At 41.1% G+C, this 27,161-nt stretch overlaps 1 protein-coding gene across 3 annotated transcripts; it reads left to right on the forward strand.

The window, feature by feature from the left end:
* Positions 1-9,314: 9,314 nt before the first annotated feature.
* On the forward strand, positions 9,315-26,303 carry LOC109482877 (cleavage and polyadenylation specificity factor subunit 6-like). Of its 3 annotated transcripts, none has more exons than XM_019785751.1 (19): positions 9,315-9,428; positions 10,527-10,613; positions 12,241-12,348; positions 12,789-12,892; positions 13,084-13,149; positions 13,343-13,422; positions 13,710-13,916; positions 14,396-14,502; positions 16,082-16,114; positions 17,099-17,140; positions 18,515-18,544; positions 18,993-19,191; positions 19,715-19,926; positions 20,438-20,541; positions 21,501-21,619; positions 22,099-22,184; positions 22,488-22,555; positions 23,331-23,568; positions 25,521-26,303. In XM_019785751.1, the coding sequence occupies exons 1-18, from the start codon at positions 9,327-9,329 to the stop codon at positions 23,527-23,529; spliced, it is 1,953 nt and encodes a 650-aa protein (XP_019641310.1). In that variant the 5' UTR covers positions 9,315-9,326; the 3' UTR covers positions 23,530-23,568; positions 25,521-26,303. The 3 variants fall into 3 exon arrangements, with proteins under 3 accessions (XP_019641310.1, XP_019641311.1, XP_019641312.1); XM_019785752.1 differs by having other exon boundaries at positions 10,527-10,604; XM_019785753.1 differs by lacking the exon at positions 17,099-17,140.
* Positions 26,304-27,161: the final 858 nt, after the last annotated feature.

Genomic DNA, 27,161 nt, shown 5'->3' on the forward strand with positions numbered 1-27,161 from the left:
ATAAAGTTTAAAGGCATGGTCCGAGATTCACGATTTTTGGTAGGCAGGTTCTATTAGTGATGGGCATTGTCAAGGCCAAAAATGGGCTTCGTGGGGAGGGGTTTCTTACGTGACTGGAGCTGACCTTTTGTGTTTGCGTTTTTTGTTGTACTCCAGATAACTCAGGAATCCTTAAATGGTTGTCTAAGATTTTTAGTGGGCAAGTCGCCATTGAGAATACGGAGGTCAAGTTCGGATATGGGCCTCGTGGGGGGTTCCCATGTCATTGAATTTGACCTTTTGTGTTGGTCGTTATTGTTGTTAGCGGGATAAATGTTCTCGATTTTTTGTGAGCAAGTTACCGTTGACGATAGCAAGATCAAGTTCGGAAATGGGCGTCGTGGGAGGTCCGTACGTTACTGTAGTAACACTGGTCACTTTAAATTTGGAAAAGACACCAGCAACCCCAAGTATGAAATTCCAGGCAGTTAGCATTATGGAATTATTACATTTTCTCATTGATTATGTTTCACAGTTTTATTCAATCCAACAAAATCATACAAAAGCAGGGAATGCTAATGCATCCCTGAATTGTGTAATTACAATAGGTTAAAAAACAAGACAGGACAAGTACACAGAAACACACTATATACAAATATGTACAAACACCATTCACTCTGCTATATGCATGCAAATAGCAGGCATAGGTTTTCAAATACATGTATCAGCCATTGTCACTGACATTGAAGAGTCTTACTGCACAGTGAATGAAGGACTTTTTCAGGCGCAGGGTCCTCGCTTTGGGCAGAGTGTACATGTTGCTGTTCCTAAGCTGTCTCCCTGTAGCCGTCGCACGTTCAGGGGGAACAAGGTCGTGCAGAGGGTGATCAGGGTTCAGCATAGCTTTGAAGAGATTTACTGCTGCTGACTCCCTTCTTTCCTTCAGGGTAGGTAGGTTTGGAACCGCCTGTCTACCACCACAGGAGATTATACGTAGGTCACGTTTCTGGACGCGTTCCATACTGGCGGACTGTTCTTCATTGCACCCAACCAGCAGGACGTGTCCATACTCCAGGACGGGACGAATCAATGACAAATACACCTGAACCAGATCAAAAACACTCATGCCTTGCTTGGTCAATAATCTCAGGTAGTGTAGCCTACTGGAGACTTCACATGATCCTGGAAGAAAAGTTTACTGTCAAATGTAAAGCCAAGGCCCTTTGCTGTTCTAGTGACTGGAACAGGTTCACCTCCCAGAGACAGTGACGGTATTGCAGGGATGTTTCTCTTGAAACAGATCAGCAACGACTGACTCTTCTTGCCATTCAACAACATGTCATTGTGATGTGCCCAGGTGTCAAGCTGAGTGGCTTCTGCTGACATAGAGTTCACTGTACTGCCATTATCCAAGGTGATTGTCCTGGACAGACTCACATCACATCGATTATGCAAATTAAGTGTTAATTTACATAATATCTGACGTGTTTCGTTCTCAATTACATGTCACAAGCTTGAATAGTCATATAATGTAATGCAGCTGATTTATAGAATATCTCCATTAATTATGCAAATTACATCCAGATTTGCGTAATTGCCGCATAATTATACCAAGCATCACGTAAGCTACCTACACACCAAAAATCACGACGATCCGTCCACCGGTTCTTGAGTTATCCTCTTTTGAATATTTTCAAACAGATAGCCCTGCAGTTCCTGAGCAAGCCGCTAGGGGGCCCAAGCTCACGCCACTTCTTCCCCAGCAAAAGAGCGACGTACCATCCAAATTTCGTCACACAGTATGTCTAGATCATGAGATATCAAAATTGCTGTAGTACCATAGCAAGCCGCTAGGGGGTCCAAAATCTAATCATTTCCAGGTCTCATCAAGACCTACCCACCTACCAAATATCAAGATAATCCATCTTAGTTTTCTCAAGTTATGCTGTTGACAGACAGACACACAGACAGACAGACACACGGCCAGGAAAACATAACCTTCGTCAATTCTTGGCGAAGGTAATCATGAACACATATTTATAGCTTAAAACTTAAGTATTAGTTGCTTAATTCCTCTGAGAAGAGGCCAACAATGAACCCTTTTACCATCTGGGCGATAGGCTATTACAAACTCATCTGTTTTGCCTGTAATCCTCAAATAAACAAAGAGGACCTGGGAGCCCCAGGCCATCAGCTACTGGATACCGGCACGGACCAGAGATCCCATTGAAATGTACGCTAAAACTACTAGAAACTAGAGTTCCACGATCTCATACCTTCGCCAAATGATGTTAGCCTTTATAAATAAGAAATATACTAATCACTCTGATTATGCAAATAGGATCCTCAATTGCATGAATTATATCAGTCTGTTGATCATATTCTACACCAAAAGACAGTCTTATCTTAGCAAAGAATGCCATAATAGCATTTCCTCATAAATTATGCAAATGTGGTCCTTATTTGAATAAGTTATGTTTAATTATGTTCACCTTCACTTAACTTTCAAACACCCCAAGTATGAAATTTCAGGCAGTTACCACTATGCAATTATAACATTTTCTCATTAATTATGCAAATTAAGTCTTCATTTGCATAATCGATATTTGCCTGTGTTTCTCTCGTTCTTAATAACATATGTTACAAGCTTGAACTTCCTATCATGGAATGCAGCTGATTTATAGAATTTCCTCATTACTTATGCAAATTACATCAATATTTGCATAATTGTAATATCATTATGTCAAGCATCACTTAAGCTACCTACATACCAAAAATCACGATGATCCATCAATCGGTTCTTGAGTTATCCTCTTTTAAACATTTGTCCTTTAAACCCCCCTGCAGTTCTAGAGCAAGCAACTAGGGGGCTCAAACTCATGTCACTTCATCCCCAGCACAAGAGCTATCTACCACCTAAATTTGGTTACCCTAGCATGTCTGGATCATGAGATATCAAAACCGGAATTTCAGCTGCAGTACCATGACAAGCCGCCAGGTGGCCCAAAATCTAATCATTTTGAGGTCTCATCAAGACCTACCCACCTACCAAATATCAAGTCAGTCCATTTAAGCCTTCTCAAGTTATCGTGTTTACAGACAGACAGACAGACACACACACACACACACACATACACGAACGCCTCTGAAAACATAACCTTCTTGGCGAAGGTAACAAGCACTTTAAAACACATTTACCTTTATCTCAAACCTCAAGTCGTTACTCCCACTGGAAAGCTGGATTATTCCCCTTGATTGTGCAAATAGGATCCTCATTTTCATGAATTTTATCAATGTATCATATTCTCAACCAACAGACGGTCAGGTATGTAGTAAATGCCATTCTAGCATTTCCTCACAAGTTATGCAAATGAGGTCCTGATTTGAATACATTATGTTTAATGATTTTCACCTTCATTGAAGTTTCAAATACCACAAGTATGAAATTCCAGGCAGTTATCATTACATAATTATAATTTGTCTCATTAAGTATGCAAATTAAGTCTTCATTTACATAATCAACATCTGCCTGTGTTTCTATCGTTCTCAATTACCAATGTCACAAGCTTCAATAGTCCTATCATGGAATGCAGCTGATTTATAAAATCTCGAGCTCCCCATAAATTATGCAAATTACATCCATATTTGCATAATTGTCACATAATTATATCAAGCATCACGTAAGCTACCTACATACCAAAAATCACGATCCGTCAACCGGTTCTTGAGTTATCCTCTTTTGAATATTTTCAAACAGATAGCCCTGCAGTTCCAGAGCAAGCCGCTAGGGGGCCCAAACTCACGTCACTTCTTCCCAGCAATACCTACCATCCAAATGTCGTGACCCTAGCATGTCTAGATCATGAGATATCAAAACCGGAAGTTCTGCTACAGTACCTAGGAAAGCCACCAGGGGGCCCAAAATCTACTCATTTCTAGGTCTCATGAAGACCTACTCACCTATATATAGGTACCAAGTTTCATTCCAATCCATCCACTGCTTCTTGAGTTATCTTGCTAAACCACACACAAACATACACACACACACAGACACACAGACAGACGCTACTGAAAACATAACCTTCTTGTCGAAGGTAATAACGCAATCACTACGTCTACTCCAATCGCAGTTATAAAACTCACTCACTCACTCACCCACTCACTCACTCACTCACTCACTCACTCACTCACTCACTCACTCACTCATGCACTCACTCACTCACTCACTCACTCACTCACTCATGCACTCACTCACTCACTCACTCACTCAGTCACTCAGTCTTATTGTGTACTAGGCTACAGCAAGTAGTCCCTGTAAAGTGTGCATCCGGCACACTTCAGTACTACTGCATGTATTACCACAAATATTGAGTAGAGACCAAAAGGTTTACATAAGAAGAGAAACATGTTTTTCCTTCACTACTGCATGTATTACTTAAGCTTTGCGTTGTAGTTGCAAGAGGGCGCTGTGACACTGCTACTAGGTGTTTGTTTTACTACGTATGAAGCCAATGTAACACATTTTACAGAACTATATGATGTCCTAGTTGGTACATGCCAAGAAGAACAGAAATGTAGGGAGAGAAATTAAGTTGATTATGTACCAATCCACTCTGGTAGATATGATGACATGAATGTGTAATTTATGGAAGCAAATGTGAAATGTTTTCAACATAAACAGCCCACAAATAGCAGTACACGCAATACTGTGACATTTAAAACGTTATCAGTCCTAGAGGAAGGGACAGAATAAAATCCTTCATACAAAAAAACCCACGTGAGTGAGTGAGTGAGTGAGTGAGTGAGTGAGTGAGTGAGTGAGTGAGTGAGTGAGTGAGTGAGTGAGTGAGTGAGTGAGTGAGTGATCTTGGGTAGCTAGCGGACTAAAGCTAACTAGAGTTCCACGATCTCATATATACCTTCGCCAAATGATGATCCTCAATTGCATGAATTATATCAGTCTGTTGATCATATTCTCCACCAAAAGACAGTATTATCTTAACAAAGAATGCCATTTTCTCATAAATTATGCAAATGTGGTCCTTATTTGAATAAGTTATGTTTAATTATGTTCACCTTCACTAAACTTTCCAACACCCCAAGTATGAAATTCCAGGCAGTTACCACTACGCAATTATAACATTTTTTCATTAATTACGCAAATTAAGTCTTCATTTGCATAATCAATATTTGCCTGTGTTTCTCTCGTTCTTAATAACATATGTTACAAGCTTGAACTTCCTATCATGGAATGCAGCTGATTTATAGAATTTCCTCATTAATTATGCAAATTACATCAATATTCGCATAATTGTAATATCATTATGTCAAGCATCACTTAAGCTACCTACGTACCAAAAATCATGATGATCCATCAATCGGTTCTTGAGTTATCCTCTTTTAAACATTTGTCCTTTAAACCCCCCTGCAGTTCTAGAGCAAGCCGCTAGGGGCCCCGGGGCCTAATCTCACGTCACTTCTTCCCCAGCACAAGAGCTACCTACCATTCAAATTTCATCACCATAGCATGTCTGGATCTTGAGATATCAAAACCGGAAGTTCAGCTGCAGTACCATAACAAGCCGCTAGGGGGTCCAAAATCTAATCATTTTGAGGTCTCATCAAGACCTACCCATCTACCAAGTATCAAGACAATCCATCAAGGCCTTTTCAAGTTATCGTGTTGACAGACAGACAGACACACACACACATACACGAACGCCCCTGAAAACATAACCTTCTTGGCGAAGGTAACAAGGCTGGACACCAGGCTACAATGTAACAACCAACAACACCAACAAGTCTTTTATTCGTCATGAAAACAGCAACAAGAAGCCATAGGTGACAATCCTCCGTGAAGTTTGATATATTTCAACAAAAACAATCCCAAGCGTCAACGCCAGACCTACTGTGCAGACATTATAATGAGAAGAAACCGAATTTACTTGATTGTAGCTAATTGACGATGTATATATGTAACGTTATCTATATTCCATTCTTTTTTGTGACCTGTACTTAACCCAGTGGGTATGTGTGTACAATAAAGGTCTTCATTCATTCAATATAACTAGGCAACGGTTAATACAATGAGGGCGCGTCACAACCATAAAACATAAAAAGACCTACATCCGGATCCATTACTGCTCCCAGGGCGTATGAAGATACTGTGCTTCAAGTTCGAAGTTCATTTTAATTACAAACACACACACACAATCATTGCATTCACATAAAGATCGGACTATCATAGTCGTGTCACTAAGACAACCCCACCGTTACTTATTAAGCGCGACTGGAACAGGCCAAATTCCAGCAACAGTTAATTGCGGCCAGCACCGCGAGTGTTACTGCCGCCGGTCAGATACCCGGGATATCTGCTTAGAGAACCTCTGCTACCAGACAACTGCCTAAACCTACGGCCTATTCCACAGGATTGTAAAAGTAGGGATGTTTCTAAAATATGCATTTACTTCAATATCAAAACAGCTACGGTAAAAATAAAAAGACGTGCATCACCTAGGACATAATGCCACACCACATGCGAAATTACACAGAAATGCGACGTACGGAAGAATGCGTTTTGGCTGCGAACATCTTCCAAAAAACTTGCTATTTCTTAAGCACGGGCAAAAACATCTGGAACCACTTATCGGAACCTCACCGTATCTGCCTGAAGGTCCACCCACCCCACTGCTATTCCAAACAACGCGTTTTTCTGGACCATTCCAATTCGCCTCGTAAGTGTAGGGGTGCGTCTGCAATATTACATTGACCGCGAAAGCAGCAACGGCAAAAATACACATTCGTGCATCAACACGGGCATGCCCGCAGACTGCGTATAAAATTGCGTGCCGATTACACAAAGAGAATCGAGTGTTTTGACTGCGAACACGAAAAATCAGCTCTTCACAACACTCCGCCCGGAGGTCCTGACCTCCTTCACGGAGTAATAAATCAGTGGAACAACAGTACAGTTGTCGTCCTGTCCTGTTTCTTTTCTTTCATGACATCTTCCCCGATCCCACTGGTGATTCTAGCTACTACGCCAATGCTTGACTATACACGTTAAGTGTCTTAAGTTACAACAAGGAAAATCGTAGATTTTGTACCTCCGGGTATTGTAATGTATGTTGCAGAATGTTGGGTGCATGTTGGGACTGTTCTTTGAATTAACTAGTGAATTCGCGCGAATACCATTTTTTTCGAAAAGTTTCGAAATGTTTGTAATTGGCTAAATGATGTGTGAAATCACTAATCCCCCCTAGCCGACTGGAGCCCAAAAATAGAAAGGACAGGAGGCATCCCGTGGCGAATCTGGCTGCCCGACCCTCAGCGACCAGCGATAATGTAAACAAACACAGTAACGGGTGTCCGAGACACGAAAAGGAATACAAATAATCTTACGCCCAAAACACATATACAATAAAACAAAAAAACCTGCACCATCTACAGCCCATTAACAGAAGATACACCGAGTCCCGAGAACGTCTGAGACAGTATACCACGGTATTTGTAAGCCGAAAACATCCGAAATTGCGCAAGAGGGCGTTGACCCCTGACCCATTGGCCCGCCCGGAAGTTCGCTGGCTGCGACCCGCGCGATCCCACCAGGCACGAGACGTTGATTGACGGCACATGTGGTTCACATCTGAACAGTTTCAAAGAATGCTGACACCCCTCTGTGTGAAAGGTCAGATCAGTGGTCGCGACCTCAATGGTGATTATACATGCAAAGGTCAAAAGCTGAGGCCCACTTTCACACTGAAAGGGGTGTCCATCGGCGGTCTAAACGCATCATTTTCACGCACTAAAACACACATACTAAAAAACCAAAACAACGTGCACCATCTACAGCCCAACAGCAAAACGTATACCAAGTCCCAGACATATCCGTCCACCCAAACGCGAGAAACGGGTGCGAACGCAATTTTCGTCTTCCCTCACAAAACCTCCGCGCTCGGGATATACATCCCTACCCGGAGGTAACAAGAAGCCATAGGTGACAATTCTCCGTGAAGTATTATATATTGCAACAAAAAGAAGTAGCCATCGGCGACAATTCTCTGTGAAGTGTGATAAATCGAACAAAGAAAAATTGTTTAAACGCGCGTCGGCTCAGTCATCTTAAGACGCAACAACCAATCAGAGATGCGAGATGTCGACACGTGACGCGGGATTTGCATACAGTCTAAACAACGGGGAAGGGCGCGCGATGCCCGAAATATTTTTGCGTCAATATTCAGCGCCGTGATTCAAGAGGTTAATACCCGGAAACAATTTCAACATGCATTAACATGCATTTACGCTAATCTAGTATGATTCAGGGTTACTTTTTTACCTGCCATGGCCAGATTATCTAAAGATGCGTGTATTGTGTGTACAATCTACAGAAAGAGAAATGTACATCAGGTCCGATCATCCGATTTTCACGTTTCGGTTTTTTGGACTCGGTTCATGAACGTATTTTGGTTTGGCTCCTGGAATGTGCGAAAAAAATGACTCCCGGGACTGTCTACAGGGAACACTCGCACATTCGCGGTGTATCAGGACAGCGCGACTGGTCGGCATTAGCGCAGTCCCTGCAATTAGTAACAGTTGCATAAACGGACGAAAACATTTCAAAGAAATGGGGATGTTTCGAAAATAAGCATTTTCTCCAATATCAAAACAGCTACGGTAAAAATAAAAAGACGTGCATCATCTCGGACATAATGCCACACCACATGCGAAATTACACAGAAATGCGACGTACAGAAGAATGCGTTTTGGCTGCGAACATCTTCCAAAAAGCTTGCCATCTCTTAAGCATGGGCAAAAACATCTGGAACCACTTATCAAAACCACCCCGTATCTGCATGAAGTTCCCCCCCCCCACTGCTATCCCAAACAACGCGTTTTTCTCGACCATTCCAATTCGCCTCGTAATTGTAGGGGTGCGTCTGCAATATTACATTGACCGCGAAAGCAGCAACGGCAAAAATACACATTCGTGCATCAACACGGGAATGCCCGCAGACGGCGTATAAAATTGCGTGCCGATTACACAAAGAGAACCCAGTGTTTTGACTGCGAACATGAAAAATCAGCCGATATCGATCACAACACTCCGTCCGGAGGTCCTGACCTCCTTCACGGAGTAACAAGCGGAATTTCTTTTCTTTTTTACCTGCAGCAGGCCAAAATCAATGCGCGCGTGGACGTCATCCATAAAAATTACTTGGTGTGACCTAATAGATACATTTGTACGATATATGATCGTGGCTATGATCAGGTACTTTTCCGTTTCTTTTGAACTTTTGGCCCAAGTCTGTTCGCGGGAAAAACCGACCACGTGTTGTGCGTAATCTCCCATGATGCACCAGGTGATCGCTGATCGGCAGACAGACGGGAAGATGGCGGACGGAGTGGACATAGATCTGTACGCCGACGACTTGGAGCAGGAATTCACCCAGGTAAGGACCTCAAACAGCAGCCAAACCGCTTCAGAACTGTAGCCAGAATATCAGTGGACGTTTTGGATAGCTCAAGCTTCCCTCTCGAGCTAAAGTTTATGCATATTTTTGAGTCAACGCAACGTGTTTTTGCACGGCGCCCTCTGACAAAAGAAGCGACGCCATGCTGTTTTGGCCACGCCGCCTGCAAAATATTTTGTCTCAGATGCAGCTCAGGTTTCCTGCGATGTTACTTGGTTTAGCCTGCAGAAATAGAAGTTATGAAACTAGATGTAGCTGTTACAAAGTGCAGATAGTCTACATTTGTCGTAATTCCTGTATAAGTTCTCTGATTTGCCTGACGAAAACATGTTTGCTGTCACCTCCATGACCAAGCCATGTCACAAATCTGGTCACAGTTCTTGTCAAATGGCTACGAACTAAAGTGTACAGTCAAAATCAAATGTCTATATTTCGTGTAAGCGGTTACAGAAAGGTTGAAGGTTACGTGGTTTATAGATTATATTTTTTGAGGTTTGTCAGTTAATCATATAAATTATTTGTAAGCATAAATTGTTGTGCAAAATAATAATTCTAAAAGTAACCAAACCTCGTAAAATCAACAATAGAGCAGGGGGTGGGCAGGGTTCAATAAAAAATCTCCCCTAAATTCTATGTTGTATGTGTGTAATTTTTGTGTGTGTGGAAATTATGAAGCAAAATACTACTATTCTGTGATCACGGGAGGTGTTAAGTGAAGCATAATTTTCTTAATAATAGTATTATATTATTAATTTGTCTACATAATATTACATATTAGTTTCCTAGCTAACAATAGATAAGGAATATTTCTATTGTCTTTGGCTGTAGATGTTCCCCAACATCTGCATCTTATAATTCTTCCAGAAAATGTGTATCATCATATATGCAAATGATGGGTATACTCAAAACTGTTCTGGTGTCGTGGTGACCAAGGAAATGATATACAAAATGTACCTAATATTGCCCATTAACTATTATATCCAGATAGTTTTTCTCTCATCTTCTTGAAATTTTTGAATATCAAAGTCTATGAGTACGAGTTTTCAGCCATGGTAACAATGAACGTGTTTGTTACAGGAGGGTGAATTTGGCGATGCAGACCTGTACAACGATGTCATCACGGGGAACGCTGGCCCGGATGGTGAGGGTGGGGAGGTAAGAAAGGTTGGTGTGAAGTGTTCCCTGTAGTGTTCCCCTTTTCCCTTACATGTACTATAGTACTGCTCTACACAGCAAATGCTTCATAGTACAACTTACATGTAACTCATGTTCTGTTGTAACATGTAATTTTCTAGCTCTGTACTGTAGTGGTCCTCCTTCCCTTGCAGTTCTGCTTCACACAACAAATTCTTCATACATCGTTATTTATGTTCTGTTCAATCTGTTGTAATTTGTAATTTTCTAACCTTGTACTTTAAGTTGTAGAGTATAGTGTTCCCTCTTTTGTTGCAGTACTGATTCACATAGCAAATGCATCATGCATAGTAACTCATGTTCTGTTGTAAGGCCACACCAAGTAAATTTTATGGATGACGTCCGCGCGCGCATTGATTTTCGCCTGTTCCTAGAAAAAAAAAACAAGAAATTCCGCTTCCTATAACTATGACCAAAGAGTCATGACAGTGTTGCAAATCGTCAGATTGACGTGAAACCCGTAACGCGAAAACAGGACAGAACAACAACTGCTGTTCCACCTGATTTATTGCTGTTTTGATGATGAATGAAAGACTTCTTGCTTGTTACACTGTGTCACCTCATTCAATTTGTGTCCTAACATTTGTCGTCTCTTAGTATATTTCTAATCTAGGCATCTTGTTTTTTAGGGCCCTTGGTTTTTTTTTGCCCTCTCGCATTAGATTTAGGGTCTCCAAAGGACGTCATCCATAAAATTTACTTGGTGTGGCCTAATATGTAACTCTATTACTCTAGTTTTCCCCTTTCCCTTGCAGTTTTGGTTCACACAGCAACTTGTGTTTTGCTGTACTTTGTAATTTTCTAACCTTGTAGAGTAGAGTGTTCCCCCTTTTGATGTACTAACTTGTAGTACTGCTTCACATAGCAAATGCATCATACATAGTAACTCATGTTCTGTAGTAAATTAACTAATAATTTAGTGACTGAGAATTAACTGGAATGGGAATCACAAAATAAAATCCCAAGGTCAGAATTATGTTCCATGATATTGTCAGGGTCAGACAACATCTTGTTGCCCCTGAAATATAAGCTTCAATTTGTGCCAACTAAAACAACACCATCCCAGTATGTACTATCTAATTTCCATTAGTAACCATTATCAAAGGTTATCAGGTCTGTTGAAGCTTTGTTATTTTGAAGATAACACCACCCCCCCTCCCCCTCATCTACAACAAACATTCTGGTCAAAGGTGAAATGCCACCTGTTCATACTATTCCTTTCCCAGCACAAGAAGGACTGACAAAGAAAGATACAGGGGTGTGACTTCTGTAAAAATATTTTTATTATAGTTTAGACAAGAGATGTGAACAATAGTTTATAAAGATATAGGTAGGGTAATTGAGAAAATGGTGGCAGGATATTTAAAAACAACACAGTGAAGACCGCTGATCTGAAAAAAAAAGTGGTAACATGTTGATGTGTCCACGACCCTTTTTTGGTGCAGCCCGAACCACTTCTGCATGCCCTAGAACACAACGTACAATAGTGTTTTGAAACAGATGCTGTGTTTTTGTGATATCTGTGATGATGACTGGTGATTATGTGAATCAGGAGTATACAGACCACATGTTAATCCTGCCCATCCCCTCCCTACAGTACATGGAGGGTCCCACCACCCCCACAGAGCACAAGACTAGCTCTGTCCCCTCCCACAGTGCCTACCAGGGCAGGCGCTGGTCAGTGTATATCGGAAACCTCACCTGGGTAGGTACAGTCACATGTTGGACCGTCTTCACTCTTACTTTGCTCTGTTTTCCCAAGATTTTAAGTACAAATTTGCAATGAAATTTAGTTACTTTAGAAGTTGTGAGTGAGTGAGTATGTCAATATAAGAATAAGCATACATAGTTGGAGTAATCTCTTGTGTTTTGTTCCCATGTGACGTTTGTAGGTTGATTTTGGATGGACCATTTTCTACTTACAGTGCAAACAGCTTGCAACAATGTATGAAAGGATTGAAAGTATTACTATTAGTATTAGCAACAACATTTTGGGTCTTGTTTTATTTTTTCATTCCGATCCAATAATCTAGATGTAGAGCTTGTTGATTACCAACAGAATTACAGAGGAAAGATTCAGCATTTAAAAAAAATGTGATTTAGCATATCAAATGTCTATATTGCGACCCTGTGTTTTCCCTATAGTGGACGACTGATGCAGACCTGTCTGAAGCCATCCTGTCAGTGGGAGTAAAGGATCTTCTGGAGATCAAGTTCTATGAGAACAGAGCAAACGGACAGTCCAAAGGGTAGGCATGTTCGTTAAATGGTGTTAACATGGTGTTGACAAGTTGTCATTTCTGAGGTAGGATTTTTTTTCCCCAAAACTACACAAAATGAATAACAAAAAGGTAACCTGAGAATATTATCTATCTGTACAGTAGCTGATGTTGATATAAAAATGTTTGACATGTACCTTCCTGGATGCCTCTGTTTGCAGGTTCTGTGTCTGCCACTTTGGTTCTGAACAGTCTCCCAGGATCCTGATGGACAAGCTGCCTAGAAAGTAAGAAAGACACCTGATTTTTTTTTCTAATGCTCATTTTATAGGCCTTACTACATGTATTTGTGAGTATTCCATTTGTGAATATCATATCTCTCGGAATCTTGACTAAATTCCTTGAGTATTATGATATTTTCATTCGACTCTGATGAGTGATAACCTTTAAGTACATGTGGACAAAAACCTTGTGTTTCAGGGACCTCCATGGACAGAATCCAGTGGTACGCCCCTGTAACCGTCAGAGTCTCAACGAGTTTGAGATGCAGTCCAGGAAAAGTAAGGCTGGTTATAGTGAAATGTCCATTAGTTTAAGGTAAAAGGTGTTATGTTATGTTGATAAAAGTTAGACATCCAGGTAATATCATATAATCTTAAAGATTTTGAAAATCTATCCAGTAACTAGTGTTGGGTTACATCATGTCGCAATTTTATAGCAGCGGGGATTTAGACTCCTGCCATATATATATGAATGTGCTTGAGTAAGAATTGACAGCAGACCATATGCGAAGGTAAACATTATGCTTTCTAGTTCTATAAGGAAAGTGTTTTGTTGACGTTTCCAGCAACTGGTGCGTCTGACAACCGTGGTCCGCCAGGGTTCCAGCAGCGCGGGGGGATGCCGCCCAACCGCGGCCCACCTCCGCCGGGGATGGGGAGAGGACGTGGGCGCGGCCGCTTCCCTAACGACAAGGGGCCACACCCACATCCTGACCGCTTCCCTGGTCCGCCCGGACCCGGAGGACCGCCACCCTTCCCACCTGGACCCCCTGGTCAGTTGGCAATCATCCTATGTCTGTTTATTATTTCATTTCATACATGGTATGGACTAAAATATTTTTTACTCATGTTTCTTCTACTGTCATTTTGTGAAATGGATACAATTTCGTAATTTTTCGGCCAAATGACCTAGAATTTGGTATGAAGTTGAGTAGGCCAATACCCTCAGGCTTGTTCATTATTTGATACAACAAAATTACAAGCTTTTAGAATTGGTATATTTGGGTTTATTTTCAAGATGTAGAATTGGAGAGGTAATACGAGTTTTGAACAGTAGCAATTCAGCTTCAAACTCCACGAAGCAGAATAATGATTAACAAGAAGGGAAAATGTAACATTGTGCCAAAAATGCTATTTTAGTGCCAAAAAAAAGCTAAGGTAACACAGTCTTCCTCAACTGAGGTAATGATGCCAGGTTGTCAGAATATGAAACATCTATCACTAACGCCTATCATCACTTTTGGTCCTCCAGGTCCCCCACGAGGACCCCCTGGCCCCCCACCAGGGCCCGGAGGCCCACCTCCTCCCCCGGGCATGGGGGGACCCCCCAACAGAGGCCCACCCCCTCCCAGGATGGAGGTAAGTCTATGTCCTTATCGTCAGTTGCTAAGTCTGGAAGGACCAAACATTGTTACCTTTTGAGCATATACATTGAATTCAGGGCTCGAAATTCATTTTTGGGAATAGGTGCACCATGTAAAGTAAGATAGAATGTCAGCAAAAATTAGAAACCATAATGAGCAACATGAGTGTGGAAAATAATATCAATGAAATACATACTTTTTTAATATGTGTACAAAATCCAACAAATTATTATTTAGTTTCTGCATCAAATCTCACTTTGACTAAAAAGGGTCCCAAAGATCACATCGAAGAAAAAAGGGAAAATATAACATTAAAAAACATTATTGGATTACATTGAAAAAAGCCTTGACCTCTTGGCAGTTTCTTCTGACTCACTATCTCACTCACAGAATCACTAACGATTTCTTCTAAGAATCTCTCAGTTTCTTCTAAGAATCACTAACGGTGTCTCATTCTTCAACATCTGGCTCCGAGTCTGACTGAGGGGGGTACTCCACTCTACTCTACTCTGTTTCTTCAGAAACTTCGGGCTTGTGCACGTAGGCGCCTGCTTCTATCACGGCGCAAGAAACTTGTGTTTCTGCTTCTTCTTGCTCGCAAGGCGGAACTTCGTCGATCTCGGCTTCGTCGTAGGGGTCACGGGCTGATGTGGTATCGTAGCTTCGATGACAACGCCCATGCCCCGAGTTTGGGCACTAAACGGTGCTCTTCAGAAATCGTAAGAGGCATACTGTAATTCACTTTACGGTCATGATAGCAAAAGTTCGCGGTCTGAGAAAAATTGCACATTCGCAGAACCATAATATGTTTGCGGTGGCAGCTTTTGCAGAAAGAAGAAAACTTTTTGCCGTAAAGGGCAGAAGTGACAGTGAAAACCGCAAACATAAAAGCGTGAAAAAAAATTGTGATTTACATTACTTGCTTTGGCACATTCTGGACACTATCAACATCCAGGAATTTTAGGGCCAAATCAGTGACGAAAGTTATCACGGAAAGTATCAGAAACTCCCAAAAAAACAAAGAACATCATGTTTTGATCACATGACTTGTGAAGACCCTTGGAACAAGAAGAAAGAATATGTTCTCTTGGCCAGAGTTACATGCAAAATGCCAGAAGTCAGTTGATGCGCAGCACTTGATGTTGGCGTAGCACTCGCACAGTTTTGGAGCTTTCAAAAATTCTGATGAACCCAAATTCTAACTTCAAAATCTTAAACAAGTAGTACTACAACAATGTAATCATTTTTCTGACACTCAAATGTCAAGAATATTTTGTTTACTAGGGTACATTTAAAATTACATACGTATACCTACAGAGTTATGTGTGTACTCATAGAAAACAAATTTGGTGCACAGTTCCAATTTTTGGGTGCACCAAGGTGCACATGCATGGTCCACCCAGTATTTCGAGCCCTGTCGATAATACTGTAATGCTTTCTCCCCACACTGATATTGTTGTAAAGGAAGTAAAACCTCCCTGTACTCGGACATACATGTGGTAAAAGTCAGAACAAGAAGTACCATAAATTGTTTGCCTGTTGAATTGACACTTGTTTCTCCTGTTGGCTGGTAGTATCGAGACAGACCATGGGGACCACCTAATGAGGTATAGCAAACTTTCTTGAGTAGCCACTAAACATTGTTTATGTTTGTGTCACAAATGTACTTCACTTAAGCAGAGGTTAAGCCCATTTTGGACATTTTTCAGGCATTTTGTCAATTTTGTTGACTTCTCTTTGGGTGTTGGGGCCAGACCAGAAAGGGGACCAAAATGACTAAAAGAGGTTTTATTAGAAAACATCCAAAACAGACCTAAACTCTGCATGGTGAGAGAATTACCAATGTTTTCTTTATATTTAATGATAATATATTTTCACCCAAACATTGATAGATGATCAGCCACATGTAGTATGCAGTGTGCACTCTAGATCTGTATAGTTAACTCAGTCATAAACCATATTCATAGTGAACAACTAGTAACATTTATAGTCAAGGACTACATCACAGAAAGATCTGTCTGTAAAGAAACACATCAATTTTGACCAAGCTGCAGTGGAATATAGTTTCATAGTTGTCTATTGAATAGAAACTAATGAAATCAGATGCATTATAGGATATTTTGACAACCTAGTATAGCTGATAGCTGGCTGATGATGTCTCAGTGTAGAGTGAAACTTTGAATATGCTAGACTGTACTAGACTGGGTGTAACACTGTATGTGGGGAAAAAGTAGTAGTCTAAAGAATACACATTTTGTACTTTATAATGTATTTTGTTAGTGAAGTTGGGACCTATGGCAGGGCTCGTAATTAACATTTTTCCTGGTGGATTTTACATGGGCCTGATAATAAGCACATTTGATGTCATTTGTATCAAGAGAAGTGTACCCTAAAGTCATGTTGACCTGTCCATCTCAGTACCCTGGACTTATTGTTAAAAACAAGTTTCGTCAACTAGTCATTGTGGCCTCAGAACCACCAACCAACACACTATTGTCTGTATTATTATATTAGTCATGCCACAGTTTTCATGTATGAAAATGAAATTAATGTTTGTTTGGGACGTTGTTGATTCTCCTGTCTTTGTGCAGCACATAGAGCGACCACGCCATTTCATGCCAGACCACGGACGTGTATGTACTACTCAGATTACTGTAGATGTCCGAGGTGGCACCTTACCTAGCCCAGCTGGCAACGCTAATTAATGGCCCCAAACCACTAGGATGTGCTTAGTTTTGAGCCCTGTCTTTGTAGATGTATTATGTATTATATTAGTTAACAGCTTATAGCTAAGTAGAAATGTATGAATACTAAGTAGATGTCAGGGTAGAGATTACGCAAAGCGGGATCTCAGAATCTGTACTGGTAGAGATCATGCCAAGCAGGATTTCAGGATCTCTACTGGTAGAGATTACGGCAAGCAAAATCTCTACTGGTAGAGATCATGCCAAGCAAGATCTCGGGATCTCTACTGGTAGAGATTACTCCAAGCAGGATCTCAGGATCTATACTGGTAGAGGTCACAAAATTCAATCAGAGTCTTAAGTTTTCAATGCATGTGGATATTCACTTCAAAGACAGAACATTTCAAGCTAAATTTATGCCACTTTCGATCAATAGATTGACTTGTAACATTTGGTCCTAGGACCCCCTGGACCCCCACGTCCAAACTTGAGGATCTGTAAGTTGGAGGCCACTCTAACACATTCCAAGAATTCTGATCATAATCTGTCTGAGCAGAGAACTCTGATCGCAATCTCTGTGGACAAACTCTGATCGCTATCTCTACTGGCAGAATCGCTGTTTCTGAGAAGTCCCAATCTCTACCCTGACATGTATATTATGACAGATAATTAGCGTAATTAAACGTGAGCTTTCTTTGTATAAGTGACTACTTGTGCCAAGTATCCTTTTGCTGAATTTGTCCCGCAAAATGCTGTCCTCACAAAAGAGTCCTGCTTTATTTGCAACTGAGCCTAGTCTGATAACAATGTGTATGTACTTGAGTCATGCCATACAATTCACAACTTAGGACTATTGTAAGGAAATATTATAGCAATGAAATTTCATTGTTAACATCCAAAAGACAAGTAGAGCATGTAGGAATATTGTCAGATAATGTGCTGCAATGTCTTACATGGCTTATGCTTTCAGTGTATTCATAGATACAATCTTAGTAGGGATAGAAGGGCTTTTTTAGAAGCTACATGTATGTTGATAGACTAGCCGGAAGAATGGAAGGGAACGTGTAGCAAACATTCAATTTTTTTTGTAAATTGTGTAGAAACAAAATTATTTTGGAATGCAGTGGAATTCCTAGTCCATGCTAAAGAATTTTTGAAGAGTTCAGATTTTTTACCTCTTCCATGATATATGACCAGCAATTCTCTCTTGCACAGCAGGGAAAAACTGCCTGCACATTTTCAGATTTATTACTTGAATCACAAGAATGTGAAATATCACATGACATGATGTGAAAGCTAAATGTGAATTTTCTGACCCTACAGCGTATGGATGCACCATGGAGAGGGCCGGAGGTGGGTTGAGAACAGAATTCCCTCTAAAGTTTTGCGATAATCTTTTATGCAGTGTTTTAGCTAGCATGAAATCTTTTATTGTTATCTAAATTTTGCCTGACATAACTTCACATCAATGGCCAAAGACACGACTACTAGTATCCTACAGTGGACGGGGCATGCTCCTCTGGCTAAATTTTGAAATCTTGACCCCCTGAAACACTGTTTCCTGCCTTTTGAGGGGCAAAATTTATTGGAAAAGGGTAGTTTAATGATATCTCTTTCCGTATCTTTATAGGCCAATTTTTAATGGATTTTGGTTGCCATGAGTGGCAAATTTCGGGGAGACAGACACTGGCCAAAACACTAGTTTGTATAATGGTTGTAACTATCAAAAGTTTGTATGATTCGACATTCAACCTTACAGTATATTAGTAGTTAATGATGTGTGTTGTTATTTCTCTGTCAGCCTGGCCCCCCTCGTGGTCCCCCCCCTGGCATGCAGCTGCCTCCCCCTCCTGGCCCGGGGGGTCCGATGCCGGGACCGCCGCGGGGACCGTCCCCTGGCCCGCCCCAGGGCCCTCCCCACGGCCAGGGCCCTCCTCACCACGGGCCACCTCACGGACACGGGCCACACCACGGGCCTCCTCCTCCACAGGACAGCAGAGGTGAGCCTACTCTGTCCATCCATTTACTAACATTAAGATTTACTGTGATGTTGAGCTTCCTGATCATTGCAGATAAGAAAAGATACAATTTACAGTTAAAACAGCTTTAATAAAACAGCTTTAATAAAGCTGTTTCACCTCTTCAAAAGCATGTCAATTTTTTGGTTTAAGTTAATTTGCTTCAGGGCTTGAAATACCACCTGCATGTGCAGGTTAGTGCAGGTATTTCTGATGTTTACCTGCACTGGTCCATGCACTGGGTTTATGTGGGTTTGTGTGGATTTTTACCTATGTGTTGACTGGTGCCACCTACATTTTAAGAGAGATGTAAAAGAAATAATGTCAGTGGCCTCTGAGCAGTTTTAAGTGTCATCCATACTTAGAATTCTGAGTGGTGCAAATTGTCTGATACTGGTCATTTTCAGTGTTCACTGCAGGTATGCAAAAACTATTTAGATCCCTACACTCCTTGAAAAACAATTGTGAATGAAATGGCAAATTTAATGTCTGTTGTCCCACCCAGGTTATGGACCTCCACCATCACAGGGACCACCTGGACCACCCCCTCCAGCCCTCCCCCCTCGACCAGGACCCCCTCCTCCTCCCCAACATGGCCCCCCTACAAGTCTGGGCCCCCCTCCAGCCGGCCCACCCCCCACAGGACACAACCCCCCTCCTGCTCCCCACGTCAACCCTGCCTTCTTCCCCCCTCCACAAGGACAGCCTGATCCCAGAGTAAGTACTCCTAATCCTAGCTAATCAAGCTTGCACATTTGCTTACTGATGTCTTCATCATCTTTCCTTAATCATTTAATGTACTGTGTAAAACTATCAAGAGTTCTTTATTCACAACCACTTGTTTAACAAGATCCAACATTTCAGTGACCTGTGTGTTCAGGGTACAGTGAACCAGTAACACCTAGCTTTAGTGCACAGTGAACCAGTAACTCTTAGCTTCAATGCAGTCATAACTGCCTTGATGAAGATGACAGATTGTCATCAAAATGTTGACTCTTGCTAAACAAGTGGTGAAGATAAAGAACTTTGCTATCTAATCATTATTCACCAACCTGATGAAATTGTACACAGTTTAGCTTTTTTGAATACCAGTAACTTATGCTGCCTCAACGGCTGACGAAGCTATGGGAGAGACTCAAAAAATCAGTTACACTAATCAGATAGCTTGTATTTTTTTCATCCACAATAAGGGAGGTGTTGTAAAATTCCTTTTTATATTTTATTACAGCAGCCCCCACCAGTGTCGGCAGCCAGTGACCCCTACGCTCGCCCCCCTCCCCCCGAGCACTACCCCCCGGCGAGCAGGGAACCTTACCAGCGCCCACCAGAGAGGTGGGTTATCCTTCTCATTTACATTTGTAAATGTGTGTTACACTGCTGAAAGACTAGAAAAGTTACATGGCTTGAATCTGTGACTTGCGTGTAAGGACAGAGCATACAGGTTCACTGGACTTGGATCCGGACTTGTAAGAATGTTTAGGTTCAAGTCCAAAAAAATCTAAAAGTCAAGAACCGAGTCCGGACTTATTACCATAAAAGACCATTTCACATACCCCTTCACAACCTTCCGTAGATTGTAAAATCTTTGCTGCAAAATGAAGAAAACATTGGCATCAGGCATCGTTAAGTACTCCATGTTATGTGGCCAAAGTTTCACCCAGACAACATTGCAAGGTTGCAAACATGCAATTTTGTATATGCCATGAGTTTAGGTCCGAACTTACAAGTTCGGAACTGAACCTAAACCTCTGGACTTGAATCCGGACCTGAACCGAAAATTGGGTTTAGGTATGCATCACTATGAAGCATTGTGTGCTGTGAAGAAGCAACTGCCTTCTTGTATCTCTCTGTGTCAAAACTGCCCAAGAAGACCACTCAGGGGACTGATAAAATCTGATCTATGGACAGTGATCAATATAGACAGGATTCTTAAGGCCTTTGTCAATGCAAAAAATCTGTATCTGTATAGCCGGTATAACCGCCCTTCGGCATAACACACCAGCTTCGCAGGCACACTGCGCTGTGGCAGCTAACCATGGAACACCTAACTCTAAACATTGTTTAAAGCTAATAGTGATAATGCCCCTACTGCACTTGGTGACAGTGAGTTCCACTTTGCGGTAGTTCTAGGAAAGAATGAGTTTTTGAACACCTGAATCCTTGGTTGATAACTTTTGTACTTGAAGGCATGATCCAAGGGACCACCAGAAAGGGCCCACATGGTGACTTGTACAGGTCTGACTGTGTTCACAATCCCCAGAAGTGACATGTTGTGTTCCTGTATGTTTCAGACATGACTCAGCCCCCCCTGCGCCAGCCCTGAGCGAGGCGGAGTTTGAGGAGATCATGAACCGGAACCGGGCGGTTTCCAGCAGTGCCATCTCCCGGGCTGTGGCTGATGCTAGCGCCGGTACGTCTGCTTCAGACAACCGTTCAGTCCTGTCTCTACTGCTACATTTTTGTATTTTAGATCCACTGCAAGATGAAACCTGGAAACTTAAAATAGAACCTGAAATCAGTACTCATAAAGCTCTAGGTGCACAGCCACTCTATCCCCGTGGTAAAGGGCTTTGCACAGACTACCTTGAGACTTTGACGTTGTTTGGAAAGTATTGGACAATCTGGAATTCTGGATGTTTTTTTCTTGCTATTTGCTTCAATAGCAGTAGCTGGGAAGGTATGAAAACATGGTTGGAATTCAGCAGATCAACTTCATTTGTGAGCATTTAATAGTGGTAGAGTTTATTTTACCCAAAATGAATAGAAATCTGTTGGCGGCCTGAGGAATGAATCGTACAGCTTGGACAGTGCTCGAAATTATATATATATACACTGATAGAAACTTGCTACCCAATTTTGAAATATCCTTGATTTTCTCTGTTTCCCCAGGTGAGTATGGCAGTGCCATTGAGACCCTGGTCACAGCCATCTCCCTCATCAAGCAGTCCAAGGTGTCGTCAGATGACAGGTGCAAGGTACGACAATCACTGCTTTGAGCCAGGGCTCTAACCAGCAATCGTTTTTCCGCCAGTTACTGGAAATTTGCGGCGTGTGACGGACAGTAATTTTAAAACAATCCGTTAACCTTAATGGACAGAAACAAAAACCTGTACCGGATCAAAGTCTCTATCAGCAGAGACCCTGTCCAGACGTATACCTGTAGGCTATCGTTTTGTTGTGACCTGTATACCTGTACAATAACCAAATCTTTAGAAACTCTGTGAAAGGCTTGTTGTGCTGATGTTTTCCTTACATTTTATCTGAACGTATGTCCCCAGGTTCTGATCAGTTCTCTGCAGGATTGTCTGCATGGCATTGAGGCAAAGTCCTATGGTTCTGGCTCCAGGTATGTAGATACAGTCGTTTGGTAACATTCCAGTTGATTTTTTAAAGCTGCATTGTGTAACATTAGGAGTAGGACGATACAAAAAGTAAATTTTCTGGTCTTTTCTTTACAAAGCAATTTGAATCAATCCTACTCCATTGCAAATCAGTGTCATTCAGGAAGTGGAGGTGTTTACATTCTGGTAGTTTGTGGTGGCACCACAAACTGAGTGTGCCTCGTGTGGGCTATTTTAGTAACAACAGAAATGTGAGATAAATGCACAAATATGTTGAAAAGTGGAAGTAAATTATGATCACACAAAGATTTTCCAGTTGAAATATTTCAATATTTTGTGCAAAAATGTTACATAATGCCATTTAAAGCAATTCAGTCCATAACGTTTGCTATTTTTTTTTTTTTTTTTTTCTATCTCTGTTCTTTATTGAGTATCGAATACATATGTACATAGATAATAAATTGTTACATATGATTCATCAATTTCTGTCTGTTTGTACAATCTTTAACTTAACTATCCTGACAAATTGTCTAATACCTTTATATATATTTCAGAATGGTATACAACTAACAAGGCTGATACAGAAAATATGCACATACCTTTTTCTCACAAATTCACAGACTTAACAAATGTCACTAATTTCGATATTGCACATAAATACTGTAACACTATATCAGCTAAGATTCAGTTGAATTTAGGGCTAACTAAAGAAGGCATCAAATGTTTCCCAAACACGGAAATAAATGCCATAACGTTTGCTATTTGTAATACTTGTATTAGGAAGCGAGACAGACACTCCCGCGAGCGAGACAGCAGCCCCAGCCGTCGCTCCTCCAAGAGCCGCAAGAGAGACCGCGAACGTGACCGCTCCCGGAGCCGTGAGAGGGACTACCGAGAGTACCGCGAGCGCAGCAGCAGGGAGAGGGACCACTACCGGGAACACCGCGACAGAGACCGCGAGCGTGATCGTCGCCGTTAGGACGCAGACTTGGACAACCGAACGTCTCGCAGTAGTCAGGTAAGAACCATGTTTGTGCCTTCTATCCACATTGCTTCTGTTAACTTCAATATGATGGTTGTTCTCAGAGATAGGTTATGTGTAGACATGATTCCAGCCATTGATGCCCAATGTTGGGAGCTTATATGAAATGATGTTCTACTAGATTAAGATTGCTTTCATTGAAACCAAATTGTATACTGAAATCCTTGAATGTGGAAAAAGAAAGAAATGTCTTCCCTTGAAACATCAGTTAAAAAGCTCTCCATGACTTTCTTTAAGAGCGGAACAAACTGTTTGTCCTTGTACATGCGTTGTTAGTAGTAGTAAGATTTGTAGATGTTTGACATGATGTAAGTTCCTGAAACATGGATAAGTTGGAATGAGGGCATCTATTTTAGCAGCTTGGCATTGCGATGTAGTCTTTGTCTTGTAGGCAGCAGCAAGTGGCATACCACGATGTTCTTTCCCCTAGTAGGCTGGCGATTGGTAGTTTTTTTCCAGAGATAGACACTTTTTCATGTAAACTGGATTCAAGTAGATTTTTTTCCAGAAATAGCACATGTATCATTGAGAAAATGATGATTGTAGATGCCTGGATTACGATAAACCAGCCAGTCTAGGGAGAACCTCGAAGTATCTCAGTGTTGCTGCCCAAAGAAACATAATTTCTGTATCTGTGCAATTTCTGTATTCACCATGTCGACAATGATGTGTATGACCATGCAACAGGTTGCTGAGAATACTGTAAATCACTTTATATTCGCTGTACTTTTAGATTGGCGGTTTTCGCCGTCATGTCATTACTGCAAACAAATAATTGGCCGACTTTCTTTCTTCTGCTCCTGCCACCACTGCAAACATATAGTCCCGTGAACACGTCCATTTTTCTCAGACCACAAAATTTTACTGCTGCGAACATCAAATGATGTACAGTATTCAGAATTGTTATGTTACAGTGTATAGAGATACAAATGTGGTTTTGACACTGTTCGTATCCAAGTGCTGCTGAGCTGAATTTGAATCCCAGGCTGGCACATTTTGACCAACCCATTTGTTACATATGACTGAAAAGATTTAGGAAATCAAGGAAAAAAATCACTTTTTACTATTTGAAACAACCTGAAGTGTAAATCAAAGAATTGTAGCAATACGTTCATAAGTCAGTCTTTTTAATTCCAACTGCCAGCACATGGTTCAAAGCGGGGTAATTTGCTGCTTCAAAGCGGGGTAATTTGATGTGAAAAAGGCATGTATTAGAACAAAGGTGAATCAAAAGATGCAGTCGTGAATTTGACTAAGAACTTGAAAGAAAAGATGAAACCCTGAGGTTGATACTTCATCCATCTGCTGTAGATGCCTAGCTTATGTATGTCCTCTCTTCACTGTGAACACGTTGTTAACTGTGTGCCTTTAGGTGTCAGCTGGAAACAGCTCTGTGAAATAACAAGATCAGTAAGGGAAGGAGCCGGGAAGCATGTGTGAAGACAGAGGTTTAAGAACTTATATCTTTGCAAGAAAAACCAATAATGCAAAATCACAGGAGAAAATACCTGTATATACATGTATGTTTGATCTGATCAGACCCCAAAAATGTACAGTTCTTCCTGTCTTCATGAGGCTTACTGCTTCCATTCCTTACCTACTGACCCCTGCCTTCTGTGCCTGTCTGTATGTATACCAGGGCAGTATGCTTCCAAAACTCAACTTCTTCATTACATTACTCAGTGCTATTTACAGAATGTATGTTTAAAGTTGGAATCTATATTTTATGCTTAATTGCTCAACCGGGTGTTGCATGTATGTTAAACATGTCACTACAATGATATCCCCCATGCATACTCCTTGGGAGTACATTGACAGGTGCATAGTTCTACCCCCTCCCCCCGGTTGTGCAGTGCTGGGCAGGTGTCCTGTTGTATCAGTGTGCCTGTGCTAACAACACATGATCTCCGTCTTCTCTCCCTCCGTAGGAATGTCAGCATAGGTCTACTGAAGTGTTCTGTTCACTCTTATGACTTAGTCAACCCATAGATGTTGTGACTGTAAGTATAACGTAACGTGTGGAGACAAGACGGACCGAAGAAACAGCGGGGGATGCGGTGTGGGATTGGAGACACAGACTGCCGTGATCAAGGGAAAAAAGGATTGAGAAAAAAGACAGAAGGAACATCAGAAGCTTTGCTGTAGGAAGGTGACAAGTTCACCCGTCGTCTGTACCAAACTAGACAATTATGAGCGCAAAATTCAGTACTTGTCGTTCACGTGTTGTAAAAGTATATGTAACAGTAGAACCAGTAGTCTGGTAATCTGTAAAAAAAGGAAAATCTTTTAATCCCGAAGCATTTTTGTAGTGTGTAACGGATGTTGAATTTTCGGCATTTATCAAGTTTTAGTTTTACTACTGTTGATTTAGGGATGATACTAGGATGATATTAAAGACCTAAATGTGATGAAATGTGTCATTTCTTACTTGGGTGTTATTCTGTTGTACTGTGTTAAGGTGTAGCTGACATGTGGGTTGCTTACTGTGCTGGGTACATTAAAGTAGTGCTAATCATGTCGTGAGGTAAAAATTTATACTTAAACTTTGCTAAGGATCTAGGCTTGTACAGAGATGTCCCAAAGGGGTTATCCAGGGAGTTTAGGCAAGAATCTGTATTTTACTATTTTTAGATGCAATGAGGTCATGTAATAATATGGTCATTTGCAAAAGATAGTATTACCATGTTCGTAAAGAAAAAGGTATCACAAAAGACCAACTTTTAGGTAGATGGATAATATTTTTTTGTTTTGGTGAATTTTTTTCTGAATTTTGTGTTTTTGCTTCAGTGTACTTATTCAACATGTTTCCGTCACGCCTGAGATCTAGTGAAAACTAGTTTGTAAACAGCATTGTTTATTTACTATTCATGGAGCCCACCTCTTTAGCCTACATTATACTGTGCAACAGGTATATGGATGTGAGAGTATCACTGGAGACTTTTGATCCGACATTCCCTTGATGTATCTTTCACAGTGTGTTGGCTGCAGAATGTCAAAGCTCGGCATGCATTTACAGTGCAACAGTTATCATGCGACAGTTATCATACAACAGAAGATAGATTTTTTAACTGTAGAAGTCTTACCAAAGGAGCTTTACAGCTCGCAAATGATTTCAGGATAGTTTTCCATGTTCTGTGTTCTACTGTTAAACTCTTGCGTATTTGTTGGGTATTTGTGGGTATCGCGTTATAAAGCAAAACTAGTGTATAACACTCTAAAAGCCGACTCTAAAAGCCGATACTGGTGTATCAGAATTCTCATGTCTTGTTTGAATTTTTAGGAAAAGACAAGGTGTATTACAAGAATACTTTGGATACCACCCTCAGCTTGCTTCAGATCTGTATGATCTCAATATTGTCTTATACATGTAAAAGCAAACAGTGTGGTTGGTACATGTGCTTCAAACATAGGAGAAAGTAAACTAGATTGTAGAGTCTATTTGCTAGTTTTGAAAAAAACTTGAGAAAAAGATCTTAATCAAGGATATGACTCGGAAGAAGCACACATTGTTGTCTGTTAAGTGACCGAAGTAATGTTGTAATTGCCATGCTTGTTAAAAGAAACCAAGG

This window comes from Branchiostoma belcheri, unplaced genomic scaffold, assembly GCF_001625305.1.
Source record: "Branchiostoma belcheri isolate BF01 breed outbred unplaced genomic scaffold, Haploidv18h27 scaffold61, whole genome shotgun sequence".
Lineage (NCBI taxonomy): Eukaryota > Metazoa > Chordata > Leptocardii > Amphioxiformes > Branchiostomatidae > Branchiostoma > Branchiostoma belcheri.